At 45.9% G+C, this 13,308-nt stretch overlaps 1 protein-coding gene across 1 annotated transcript in view; it reads left to right on the forward strand.

The window, feature by feature from the left end:
* The first annotated feature begins 6,224 nt into the window (after positions 1-6,224).
* The window catches only part of LOC119976517, a 43,291-nt gene continuing 36,207 nt past the window's right edge, over positions 6,225-13,308 (forward strand). The window contains exon 1 of the mRNA XM_038817061.1: positions 6,225-6,818. Coding sequence (XP_038672989.1) covers positions 6,252-6,818 — 567 coding nt within the window. The 5' untranslated portion in view covers positions 6,225-6,251. The remainder of the gene's footprint in view (positions 6,819-13,308) is intronic.

The raw sequence follows: 13,308 nt of genomic DNA on the forward strand, positions 1-13,308 counted from the left end.
TTTTTAAGGCAAAGGTGGAATGATTTTTGAACAGTAAAGGAATTCACCATTATAGTGAGCAGGTGGGGTATATGGAGTTGAGTCCACTAAAAGATCAGTGCACTTATTGAGTGCCGGAGCAGACTCAAGGGGCAAGATGGCCTACTCCAGCTCCCAGTTCTCATGTGCTGAGTGAAATCCTACATAAATTCAGATCTTAGAATCCCAGCAATGCAGAAGGAGGTCATTTGAGTCTACATTCTCCCTCTGAAAGAGCAATCTCTAAACTCACTCCCCAGCCCTATCTTGCAACCCCACCTAACCTGCACATGTTTGGACACCAAGGGCTAACTTTTAGCATGGCCAATCCACCTGGCCTGCACAACTTTGGACTGTGGGAGGAAACCCGAGCACCTGAAGAAAACTCACACAGCCACAGGGAGAAGGTGCAAACTCCACACAGTTAACCAGGTCAGGATTGTTTGCACTGGAGTGCTGAGCTTGTGGCATTTGAGTGCGACAGTGAGAGTTTGGTGACAGAGGGAGTATAAGGGTTCATTTTTATTTAAAGTCTAGTATTTCTTTTATTTAGTTAATTAACTTAAAAGTTGCTGTTTGGCCTATAAGAAGGTGAATTTTGAATCAGCTTTAAACAAGGTTCTACTTGTACTTACTTGCAGCTGGAGCTTGTTAATTAGTTAATTGGATTAGGCCAGTTTTCAGAGGCTAGAGTCACAGTATAAATAGGAGCTAGTTACAGTACAGACTTTGTTTGCATTGGAGTGCTGAGCCTTTGGCATTTGAGTGCTACAGTGAGAGTTTGGTGACTGAGGGAGTGCTGAGCTTGTGGCATTTGAGTGCTACAGTGAGAGTTTGGTGACTGAGGGAGTGCTGAGCTTGTGGCATTTGAGTGCTACAGTGAGAGTTTGGTGACTGAGGGAGTGCTGAACTTGGTGCATTTGAGTGCTGCAGTGAGAGTTTGGTGACTGAGGGAGTTAGGTGAGGAGGGAGTAAAATGCTCCTTACATTTCATTTCCTATATTTATCAAAGAGCGTGAAGGGAGCCAGGAGTTTAGAGTACAGCTGACTGGAAGCAGAGTCGCACTCCCTCAGTCACCAAACTCTCACTGTAGCACTCAAATGCCAAAAGCTCAGCACTCCAGTGCAAACAAAGTCTGTACTGTAACTAGCTCCTATTTATACTGTGACTCTAGCCTCTGAAGAGTCAGAGGGCGGAGGTCCAGTTGGTCCACGGGACAGCTAATTCTGTAAAGTAAGAGGGGTTGGAGGCTAGGGCAGTTGCATGCTCCTCCTGTAGGATATGGGTGGTGAGGGATACCACTGGTGTCCCCGCTGACTATACCTGCGGGAAGTGCACCCAACTCCAGCTCCTCAGAGACCGTGTTAAGGAACTGGAGCTGGAGCTGGATGAACATCGGATCATCCGGGAGGCAGAGAGGGTTATCGAGAAGAGTTACAGGGAGGTAGCCACACCCAAGGTACTGGACAAGAGTAGCTGGGTTACAGTCAGGGGAAAGAAAACTAACAGGCAGACAGTGCAGGGATCCCTCATGGCCGTTCCCCTTCAAAAGTATACCGTTTTGGATGCTGTTGGGGGAGATGACCTACCGGGGGAAGGCCCCAGCAGCCAGGTCTCTGACACTGAGTCTGGCTCTGGGGCTCAGAAGGGGTGGGGAGCATAGAAAAGCAATAGTAATAGGAGATTCAATGGTTAGGGGAATAGATAGGAGATTCTGTGGTCGCGAGCGAGACTCCCGAAAGGTATGTTGCCTCCCGGGTGCCAGGGCCAGGGATGTCTCGGATTGTGCCTTCAGGATCCTGAAGGGGAGGGTGAGCAGTCAGAAGTCATGGTGCACATTGGTACCAATGACGTGGGTAGGAAAAAGGGTGTGGAGGTAATAAACATGTTTAGGGAGTTAGGCTGGAAGATAAAGGCCAGGACAGACAGAGTTGTCATCTCTGGTTTGTTGCCAGTGCCACGTGATAGCGAGGCTAGGAATAGGGAGAGAGTGCAGTTGAACACGTGGCTGCAGGAATGGTGTAGGAGGGAGGGCTTCAGGTATTTGGATAATTGGAGCGCATTCTGGGGAAGGTGGGACCTGTACAAGCAGGACAGGTTGCATCTGAACCAGAGGGGCACCAATATCCTGGGGGGGAGGTTTTCTAGTAGTCTTCGGGAGGGCTTTAAACTAATTTGGCAGGGGAATGGGAACCGGATTTGTAGTCCAGCAACTAAGGAAGCCGATATTCAGGACGCCAAAGCACATAGTGATGCAGTGGGGAAGGTAACACTGACAAAGGAGAGTACTTGCAGGCAAGGAGATGGGTTGAAATGTGTATACTTTAATGCAAGAAGCACCAGGAATAAGATGGGTGAACTTAAGGCATGGATCGGTACTTGGGACTACGATGTGGTGGCCATCACGGAAACTTGAATAGAAGAGGGGCAGAAATGGTTGTTGGAGGTCCCTGGTTATAGATGTTTCAACAAGATTAGGGAGGATGGTAAAAGAGGTGGGGGGGGGGGGGTGACATTGTTAATTAGAGATAGTATAACAGCTGCAGAAAGGCAGTTCGAGGGGGATCTGCCCACTGAGGTAATATGGGTTGAAGTCAGAAATCGGAAAGAAGCAGTCACCTTGTTGGGAGTTTTCTATAGGCCCCCCAATAGCAGCAGAGATGTGGAGGAACAAACTGGGAAACAGATTTTGGAAAGATGCAGAAGTCACAGGGTAGTAGTCATGGGTGACATCAACTTCCCAAATATTGCGTGGAAACTCTTTAGATCAAATAGTTTGGATGGGGTGGTGTTTGTGCAGTGTGTCCAGAAAGCTTTTCTAACACAGTATGTAGATTGTCTGACCAGAGAGGAGGCCATGTTGGATTTTGTACTTGGTAATGAACCAGGGCAGGTGATAGATTTATTAGTGGGGGAGCATTTTGGAGGTAGTGACCACAATTCTGTGACTTTCACTTTAGTTATCGAGAGGGATAGGTGCGTGCAACAGGGCAAGATTTATAATTGGGGGAAGGGTAAATACAATGCTGTCAGACAAGAATTGAAGTGCAGAAATTGGGAACATAGGCTGTCAGGGAAGGACACAAGTGAAATGTGGAACTTGCTCAAGGAACAGGTACTGCATGTCTTTGATATGTATGTCCCTGTCAGGCAGGGAAGAGATGGTCGAGTGAGGGAACCATGGTTGACAAGAGAGGTTGAATGTCTTGTTAAGAGGAAGAAGGAGACTTATGTAAGACTGAAGAAACAAGGTTCAGACAGGGCGCTGGAGGGATACAAGATAGCCAGGAGGGAACTGAAGAAAGGGATTAGGAGAGCTAAGAGAGGGCATGAAAAATCTTTGGCAGGTAGGATCAAGGAAAACCCCAAGGCCTTTTACACACGTGAGAAATATGAGAATGACTAGAGCGAGGGTAGGTCCGATCAAGGACAGTAGCTGGAGATTGTGTATTGAGTCTGAAGAGATAGGAGAGTTCTTGAACAAGTATTTTTCTTCAGTATTTACAAACGAGAGGGACCATATTGTTGGAGAGGACAGCGTGAAACAGACTGATAAGCTTGAGGAGATACTTGTCAGGAAGGAAGATGTGTTGCGCGTTTTGAAAAACTTGAGGATAGACAAGTCCCCCGGGCCTGACGGGATGTATCCAAAGATTCTATGGGAAGCAAGAAATGAAATTGCAGAGCCGTTGGCAATGATCTTTTCGTCCTCGCTGTCAACAGGGGTGGTACCAGAGGATTGGAGAGTGGCGAATGTCGTGCCCCTGTTCAAAAAAGGGAATAGGGATAACCCTGGGAATTACAGGCCAGTTAATCTTACTTCGGTGGTAGGCAAAGTAATGGAAAGGGTACTGAGGGATAGGATTTCTGAGCATCTGGAAAGACACTGCTTGATTAGGGATAGTCAGCAGGGATTTGTGAGGGGTAGATCTTGCCTTACAAGTCTTATCGACTTCTTTGAGGAGATGACCAAGCATGTGGATGAAGGTAAAGCAGTGGATGTTGTGTACATGGATTTTAGTAAGGCATTTGATAAGGTTCCCCATTGTAGGCTTATGCAGAAAGTAAAGAGGCATGGGATAGTGGGAAATTTGGCCAGTTGGATAACAAACTGGCTAACTGATAGAAGACAGAGAGTGGTGGTGGATGGCAAATATTCAGCCTGGAGCCCAGTTATCAGTGGTGTCCCGCAGGGATCAGTTCTGGATCCTCTGCTGTTTGTGATTTTCATTAACGACTTGGATGAGGGAGTTGAAGGGTGGGTCAGTAAATTTGCAGATGATACGAAGATTGGTGGAGTTGTGGATAGTGAGGAGGGCTGTTGTCGGCTTCAAAGAGATATAGATAGGATGCAGAGCTGGGCTGAGAAGTGGCAGATGGAGTTTAACCCTGACAAGTATGAGGTTGTCCATTTTGGAAGGACAAATATGAATGCAGAATACAGGGTTAACGGTAGGGTTCTTGGCAATGTGGAGGAGCAGAGAGATCTTGGGGTCCATGTTCATAGATCTTTGAAAGTTGCCACTCAAGTGGATAGAGCTGTGAAGAAGGCCTATGGTGTGCTAGCGTTTATTAGCAGAGGGATTGAATTTAAGAGCCATGAGGTGATGATGCAGCTGTACAAAACCTTGGTCAGGCCACATTTGGAGTACTGTGTGCAGTTCTGGTCGCCTCATTTTAGGAAGGATGTGGAAGCTTTGGAAAAGGTGCAAAGGAGATTTACCAGGATGTTGCCTGGAATGGAGAGTAGGTCATACGAGGAAAGGTTGAGGGTGCTAGGCCTTTTCTCATTAGAACGGAGAAGGATGAGGGGCGACATGATAGAGGTTTATAAGATGATCAGGGGAATAGATAGAGTAGACAGTCAGAGACTTTTTCCCCGGGTGGAACACACCATTATGAGGGGACATAAATTTAAGATAAATGGTGGAAGATATAGAGGGGATGTCAGAGGTAGGTTCTTTACCCAGAGAGTAGTGGGGGCATGGAATGCACTGCATGTGGAAGTAGTTGAGGCGGAAACGTTAGGGACCTTCAAGTGGCTATTGGATAGGGACATGGATGAGGGTAGAATAATGGAGTGTAGATTAACTTCTTCTTAAGGGCAGCATGGTAGCATTGTGGATAGCACAATTGCTTCACAGCTCCAGGGTCCCAAGTTCGATTTCCACTTGGGTCACTCTCTGTGTGGAGTCTGCACATCCTCCCCGTGTGTGCATGGGTTTCCTCCGGGTACTCCGGTTTCCTCCTACAGTCCAAAGATGTGCAGGTTGGGTGGATTGGCCATGAAAAATTGCCCTTAGTGTCCAAAATTCTATGATTAACCTAGGACAAAAGTTCGGCGCAACATCGTGGGCGACAGGGCCTGTTCTGTGCTGTATTTCTCTATCCTCTATCCTATCCTGGATTGAATCCAGTTCCCTGGCACTGTGAGACAGCAGAGCTAACCACTGTGCCACCATGCCATCCAATGTAGGGGAACATTTGTGAAATCTCTCAGCTGTATCTGCCACTTCATGTGTAATTTGTGTTCATAATCAACCATAAATTGCCTGAGTTCCCAATTCATTTTTTCCAATTGAGGGACAATTTAGCGTGGCCAATCCACCTACCCTGCACATCTTTGGGCTGTGGGGGCGAAATCCACGCAGACACAGGGAGAATGTACAAGCTTCACATGGTCTGTGACCCAGAGCCGGGATCAAACCTGGGACCTCGGTGCCGTGAGGCAGAAGTGCAAACCACTGCGCCACCGTGCTGCCCTCTGCATGGTTAATTTAAGTTGATTTGGAGTTTGATTGTTACAAGTTTTAAAAAGTGGAATCGTGACCATTAGTTTTCTTGTTGGAGTCACTTGATAAATTTGTCCTTTTGGTGTTTTGGCCTCCAGGGTGATTAAACAGGATAAATGATGGAGTCTGAGTGTATTAGATCAGAGACTCTCCCATGGAGTGAAAGTCAATAATATACTTTAACATAAATACCAATATCGGGAGTTGCCGGATGGCAGAAACTGAGCTACTTTCACTTTCTTTCTTGTGTATTTGAGTGTGTTCACTTCCACATTAGAACAGACATCAACCTGCGGCCATCGAGCTGTATATGTTTCAACCGGTTTGACAATCGAAAGAACTCCGAGTGAATCTCAGCAAATCTTCAACTCTGTAGTGATTAGCTGGAAACTTCGTCGTTCTGACTTCTTGAGTTAATTGTGATTCTGATTCCCGAAACAATGCCAGGGGATTTAGAAATATTAAACAACATAAAAAACTTATTGTTCAGCAATGATGCAACCGCAATCAAAGTCGTGGGGAATGTTTTACTATTTCTAATCCTTTATGGATTGGAAGAACTCCTTGAAAAAAATATTCCATGTCCGTGTCAGGAAAGTAATACGACTGCGAATATGGTTAGACATCCGCATGTTGTCTACAGTGTTTTATTCTTTGTTTTCCCTTCAGTCGTGTTACTTTTGATCAGTCTCCTGGTGCAACTTCGTTCACGTGAATGGCATTATTGTTGCAATAACTGCGCTGCGTGTCGGGCCACAAAGTTAAACACCTTGACCCAAGCCGCCGCCTCAGAATATTGCTGGAAGTGTGTTATTCTGCGGATCTTCTTGTTCGGTAAAGTATGGATTCCTTCAGTAATATGGATAGCCGTATTATTTTTGGATGGCGATTACTTCGCTTGTGCGGGGCTGAAAGATCTGAATTATACGAATTGCGCCGCATTCAACTGTAGCACAATTAATATTCATTTTCGCGTAAAGGAACAAGGACTTTGCGAGAAATCGCGGGTGAGTAATGTCTTTAAATATTTATTATAATTGCAAATAAATATATTTCAATAATGCCTTTGACATAGCAAAGCATTTTCTTGAGGCATTTCTCCATTGGTAACTGGACCCAATTGGGGTGGAAGGGTGGACTGGGGAGGCTGCTGAAAATAGTGCACATAATCTAGTCCTAGACAATCCATTCAGGCTGCCACATTCTGTCTCATTGACATATGTCCCCCCACATACCAATACACACATTTTGCCATGCACACAAATATTGTCCAGGCAGCACAGTAGTTAGCACAGTTGCTTCACAACTCAGGGTACCAGGAGTTGTTGCACATTCTTCGGGTGGTCCAGTTTCCTCCCGTAGTCCAAAAATGTACAGGTTAGGTGGATTGGCCATGATAAATTGCCAAAAAGGTTGGGTGAGGTAACTGGGTTAGGGGAATAGGGTGGAGGTGTGGGCTTGGGTAGGATGCTCTTTCCAAGAGCTGGTGCAGACTCGATGGGCTGAATGGCCTCCTTCTGCACTGTAAATTCTGTGATTCATACCTAGATCTCATTATCACATTTGTCCAGACATGGGTGAGCATGACATCAAGGAACACAAGTAAAATTTTAATCAATAGGAATTAGGAGGAACGTTCTCCCTGGTTGAAATCATACTTATTACAAAAGAAGTTGGTTGTGGTTGTCGGAGGCAAATCATCTCTGTTCAGGGGCATCACCGTCAGAGTTCCTCAGGTAGTGTCCCAGGGCGAACCATCTTTAGCTGCTTCATCAATGGCTTTCCTACCATCATAAGGACAGAAGAGGGGATGTCCGTTGATGATTGCATAATTTTCAGTATCACTCACAACTTGCCACATACTGAAGCAGCAGTACTTGTCCATATACAGCAAGACTTGAAAACAGTCAATTTTAGGCTGATAAAGTTGGAAGCATCATTCATGCCATACATGCCCATATTCAACAAGAGAAAATGTTACCATCTGCCTGAAGTTCATTGAATTCCCTCATCAGCCAACATCCTGGGATTACTATTGACTAACAGGGGCAACACAGGGATACCACGGCGAAAGTTAGGGGCTTGATATTCACTCCTGACTCCGCAAAGCTTGTCCATCATCTACAGGCCATGATGTGGAGACGCTGGCGATGGACTGGGGCGAGCATAGTAAGAAGTCTTACAACACAAGGTTGAAGTCCAACAGGTTTGTTTTGAATCACTAGCTTTTGGAGCGCAGCTCCTTCCTCAGATGAATTCACTGTGCCCATCATCTACAAGGTACAAGTTAGGAATGTGATGGAATACCTGGCTGAGTACAACTGGAACACCACTCAAGAAAGTCAAAACAATCAACTGGTTGGCATCCAACACCTTAAACATTCACCTATCACCGTTGCCCGACAGTAATGGGTATCATTTATGAAAGGTAATGCAGTTACTTACCAAGCCTCTTTTGGTAGCATCATCCACACTCTCAGTGTGATTGGGTTGGCGGAGTTGGGTATTGACATGTATGAGGCGGTTGGACATGTCAAAGTACTGGAAAACAACACCGGGCAAAACAACCTGTCACACTGCGGAGGTTTGTAAAGCCGCGAGGGTTTTGTATTTGAAGGAAGACTTGACGTCACACGTTTCTGCGTTATATTTACTCAATGTGCATGACAACTATTGAATATTCATATCCCTTCAGTGGGATTGTGCAGGTAGCATGGGGTTTGGACAAAGAGAGGAGGATGGCACTGTGCGGATGCTCTTGGAGTGGGAGGTATGGATAAACTTGATACTCCTTCTTTTTCTGGCCCCAGAAAGATATTTGCACTTACCATCTTGCCCGCTAAAACAGCTCCAGGAACCGAAGTATAACCACAGTACCCAACAGTCTTCTGCATAGTAAATGAACATAAAAACAATATACTGTGGAAATCTGAAATAATAACAGGAAATGCTGGAAAAACTCAGTAGGTTGATTTGATTTATTATTGTCACATGTATTAGTATACAGTGAAAAGTATTGTTTCTTGCATGCTGTACAGACAATGCATATCGTACATAAGTAAGGAAGGAGAGACTGCAGAATATAATGTTATCGCAAGGTGTAGAGAAAAGATCAACTTAATATGAGGTAGGTCCATTCAAAAGTCTGATGGCAGCAGGGAAGAAGCTGTTCTTGAGTCGGTTGGTACGTGGCCTCAAACATTGGTATCTTTTTACTGACGGATGGAGGTGGAAGAGAGTATGTCCGGGGTGTGTGGGATCCTTAGTTATGCTGGCGGCCTTTCCGAGGCAGCGGGAATTATAGACAGACTCAATGGATGAAGAAGGCTTATGTTAGGATGAGACATGAAGGCTCAGTTAGGGCACTTGAGAGTTACAAGTTAGCCAGGAAGGACCTAAAGGGAGAGTTAAGAAGAGCGAGGAGAGGACACGAAAAGTCATTGGCGGATAGGATCAAGGAAAACCCTAAGGCTTTCTATAGGTATATCAAGAACAAAAGAATGACTAGAGTAAGATTAGGGCCAATCAAGGATAGTAGTGGAAAGTTGTGTGTGGAATCAGAGGAGATAGGGGAAGCGTTAAATGGATATTTTTCGTCAGTGTTTACACTGGAGAAAGACAATGTTGTCGAGGAGAACACTCAGGTTCAGTCGACAGGCTAGATGGAATTGAGGTTCAAAAGGAGGAGGTGTTAGCAATTTTGGAAAATGTCAAATAGATAAGGTCCCCTGGGCCAGATGGATTATCCTAGGATTCTCTGGGAAGCCAGGGAGGAGATTGCAGAGCCTTTGTCCTTGATCTTTATGTCATCTTTGTCGACAGGAATAGTGCCGGAAGACTGGAGGATAGCAAATGTTGTCCCCTTGTTCAAGAAGGGGAGTAGAGACAACTCTGGTAATTATAGACCTGTGAGCCTTACTTCAGTGTGGGTAAAATGTTGGAAAAGGTTATAAGAGATAGGGTTTATAATCATCTTGAAAAGAACAAGTTGATTAGCGTTAGTCAACACGGATTTGTGAAGGGTAGGTCATGCCTCACAAACCTTAGAGTTTTTTTGAGAAGGTGACCCAACAGGTGGATGAGGGTAAAGCTGTTGATGTGGTGTATATGGATTTCAGTAAGGCGTTTGATAAGGTCCCCACGGTAGGCTATTGCAGAAAATAAGGAAGTATGGAATTGAAGGTGATTTAGAGCGTTTGGATCAGTAATTGGCTAGCTGAAAGAAGACAGGGGGTGGTGGTTGATGGCAAATGTTCATCCTGGAGTTCAGTTAATAGTGGTATACCGCAAGGATCTGTTTTGGGGCCACTGCTGTTTGTCATTTTATAAATGACCTGGAAGAGGGTGTAGAAGGATGGGTTAGTAAATTTGCAGATGACACGAAGGTCGGTGGAGTTGTGGATAGTGCTGAAGGATGTTATAGGATACAGAGGGACATAGATAAGCTGCAGAGCTGGGCTGAGAAGTGGCAGATGGAGTTAATAGCGGAAAAGTGTGAGGTGGTCACTTTGGAAGGAGTAACAGGAATGCAGAGTACTGGGCTAATGGCAAGATTCTTGGTAGTGTAGATGAACAGAGAGATCTCGGCATCCAGGTACATAAATCCCTGAAAGTTGCCACCCAGGTTAATAGGGCTGTTAAGAAGGCATAACGTGTGCTAGCCTTTATAAGCAGGGGGATTGAGTTTCGGAACCACAAGGTTATGCTGCAGCTGTACATAACTCTGGTGCGGCCGCACCTGGAGTACTGCGTGCAGTTCTGGTCACCACATTATAGGAAGGATGTGGAAGCTTTGGAAAGGGTTCCGAGGAGATTTACTAGGATGTTGCCTGGTATGGAGGGAAGGTCTTACGAGAAAAGGCTCAGGGAATTGAGGTTGTTTTCGTTAGAGAGGAGAAGGCTGAGAGGTGACTTAATAGAGACCTATAAGATAGTCAGAGGGTTAGATAGGGGGGACAGTGAGAGTCTTTTTCCTCAGATGGTGATGACCAACACGAGGGGACGTAGCTTTAAATTGAGGGGTGATAGATATAGGACAGATATCAGAGGCAGTTTCTTTACTCAGAGAGTAGTCGGGGTGTGGAACGCCCTGCCTGCAACAGTAGTAGACTCGCCAACTTTAAGGGCATTTAAGTGGTCACTGGATAGACATATGGATGAAAATGGAATAGTGTAGGTCAGATAGGCTTCAGATGGTTTCACAGGTCGGCGCAACATCGAGGGCCGAAGGGCCCGTACTGCGCTGTAGTGTTCTATGTTCTATGTTCTATGGGAGGCTGGTTTGTGTGATGGACTGGGCTACATTCCCGACCTTTTGTAGTTTCCTGCGGTCTTGGGTAGAGCAGGCTCCATACCAAGCTGTGATACAACCAGAAATAATGCTTTCTATGGTGTATCTGTAGAGGTTGGTGAGGGTTGTAGCTGACATGCCATATTACCTCAGTCTTCTGAGAAAGTAGAGTCATTGGTGGGCTTTCTGAACTATAGAGTCAGCATGGGGGGGACCGACCAAGACAGGCTGTTGGTGATCGGTACACCTAAAAACCTGAAGCTCTCGACTCTTTCTACTTCATTCCCATTGATGTAGACAGGGGCATGTTCTCCACTGCGCCTCCTGAAGTCGATGATAATCTCCTTTGTTTTGTTGACATTGAGGGAGAGATTATTGTCGTCGCACCAGTTCACCAGATTCTCTATCTCATTCCTATACTCTGTCTCGTCATTGCTTAAAATCTTGTGTCATCAGCAAATTTCAAAATTGAGTCGGAGGGGAATTTGGCCACAGTCATAGGTGTATGAGGAGTATAATAGGGGGCTGAGCACACAGCCTTGTGGGGCACCGGTGTTGAGTATGATCATGGAGGAGGTGTTGTTACCTATCTTTACTGATTGTGGTCTGTGGGTTAGAAAGTTCAGGATCCAGTTGCAGAGGGAAGAGCCGAGGCCAAGGCCATGGAGTTTGGAGATGAGTTTCGTAGTAATGATGGTGTTGAAGGCTGAGCTGTAGTCAATAAATAGGAGTCTGACATAGGTGTCTTTGTTATCTAGGTGTACCAGGGTAGAGTGCAGGGCCATGTTGCAGCGGTAGGCAAACTGTGGTGGATCAAGGCAATCTGGGAGGCTGGAGTTGATTTGTGCCATGACTAACCTTTCGAAGCACTTCATGATGATGGATGTTAGAGCCACTGGACGATAGTCATTAAGGCACACTGCTTGACCTTTTTTTGGTACAGGGATGATGGTCGTCTTCTTGAAGCAGATAGGGACCTCAGATTGTTGTAAAGAGAGGTTGAAGATGTCTCCGATTACCCCCGCCAGCTGATCCACGCAAGACCTGAGTGCTCATCCGGGTCCCCATCCGGGCCAGTGGCTTTCCGTGAGTTGACCTTCGAGAAGGCTGCTCTGACGTCAGCAGTGGTGATCTCAGATACAAGTTCATCCGTGGCTTCTGGGGTGGAGGGCTCGCTCCCGCTGACCTCTTGCTCAAAGCGGGCATAGAATGCATTGAGCTCATCAGGGAGAAGTGCGTTGGAGCCGACGATTTTACATGCCTTCATCTTGTAGCCCATTATATCTTGCAGACCTTGCCATCGACGACGGGAATCCTTGTGGCTAGCCTGGGATTCGAGCTTGGTCCGGTACTGTCTTTTGGCACCTTTGATGGATTTCTTTAGATCATATCTGGCTTTCTTGTAGAGGTCAGGATCGCCTGACTTGAACGCCTCAGGCCTAGACTTGAGCAAGCAGTGGATATCCCTGTTCATCCAGGGTTTCCGGTTGGGAAACACCCGGATTTGGGTGTCTAGGAACATGGAACAAGCAGCATGGGGTCTAGCAGCATGGAACGAGAGAAGCAGTTGTTTTAAACTCCACAGACCATGCCAAACCTGTTGAGTGTTTCTACGGATATGTCAAATGAACATACTTCATTCATAACGCACAAGATGCAATGGTATTTCCACGACGGATTCCCCTTTAGTTGTACTTTGAAGTGGACCAATTGAAAATTAGGAGGATACATTTAGTACAGATGGAGAGGAGCGACAAGGTGTCAATTAGGCCCCAGTGTTAGAAGTGTAGAAGCTTTAATTTTCCACCTCGCTGGGTATGTCAGCTGCTCTCGGCCTCCCTTACACCCTCCCTTCATTCCTATAAATTTGGGGCCAATGTGTATTTTCTTTCCTACACCGCCGACAATGTTATCTCTTCTCTTAAAACCAGTGACTTGTGCCATCAGCAGCATTCAATTAAGGACCTCATCAAAAAGCGAGACGAGATACTGCACACAAGCAATCTATTGGAACCGGTGGTTGAATCCAATTCTATGTTTGCTCCCTTGGGACAGCAACCTTGTGCTTGGGGGCCTGGAAAAAATAATTCATCTATGATCAGATGAGGGGGAAGACATAGCCAGATTTTATTTCGTTTAACTCGGAGATGAGTACTTCCAATGCACTCCTGCCCCCTGCCGACTTTACATCGATGCTTCTTTAAGTG

Source organism: Scyliorhinus canicula, chromosome 13 (assembly GCF_902713615.1).
Source record: "Scyliorhinus canicula chromosome 13, sScyCan1.1, whole genome shotgun sequence".
NCBI classification, from domain to species: Eukaryota; Metazoa; Chordata; class Chondrichthyes; order Carcharhiniformes; family Scyliorhinidae; genus Scyliorhinus; species Scyliorhinus canicula.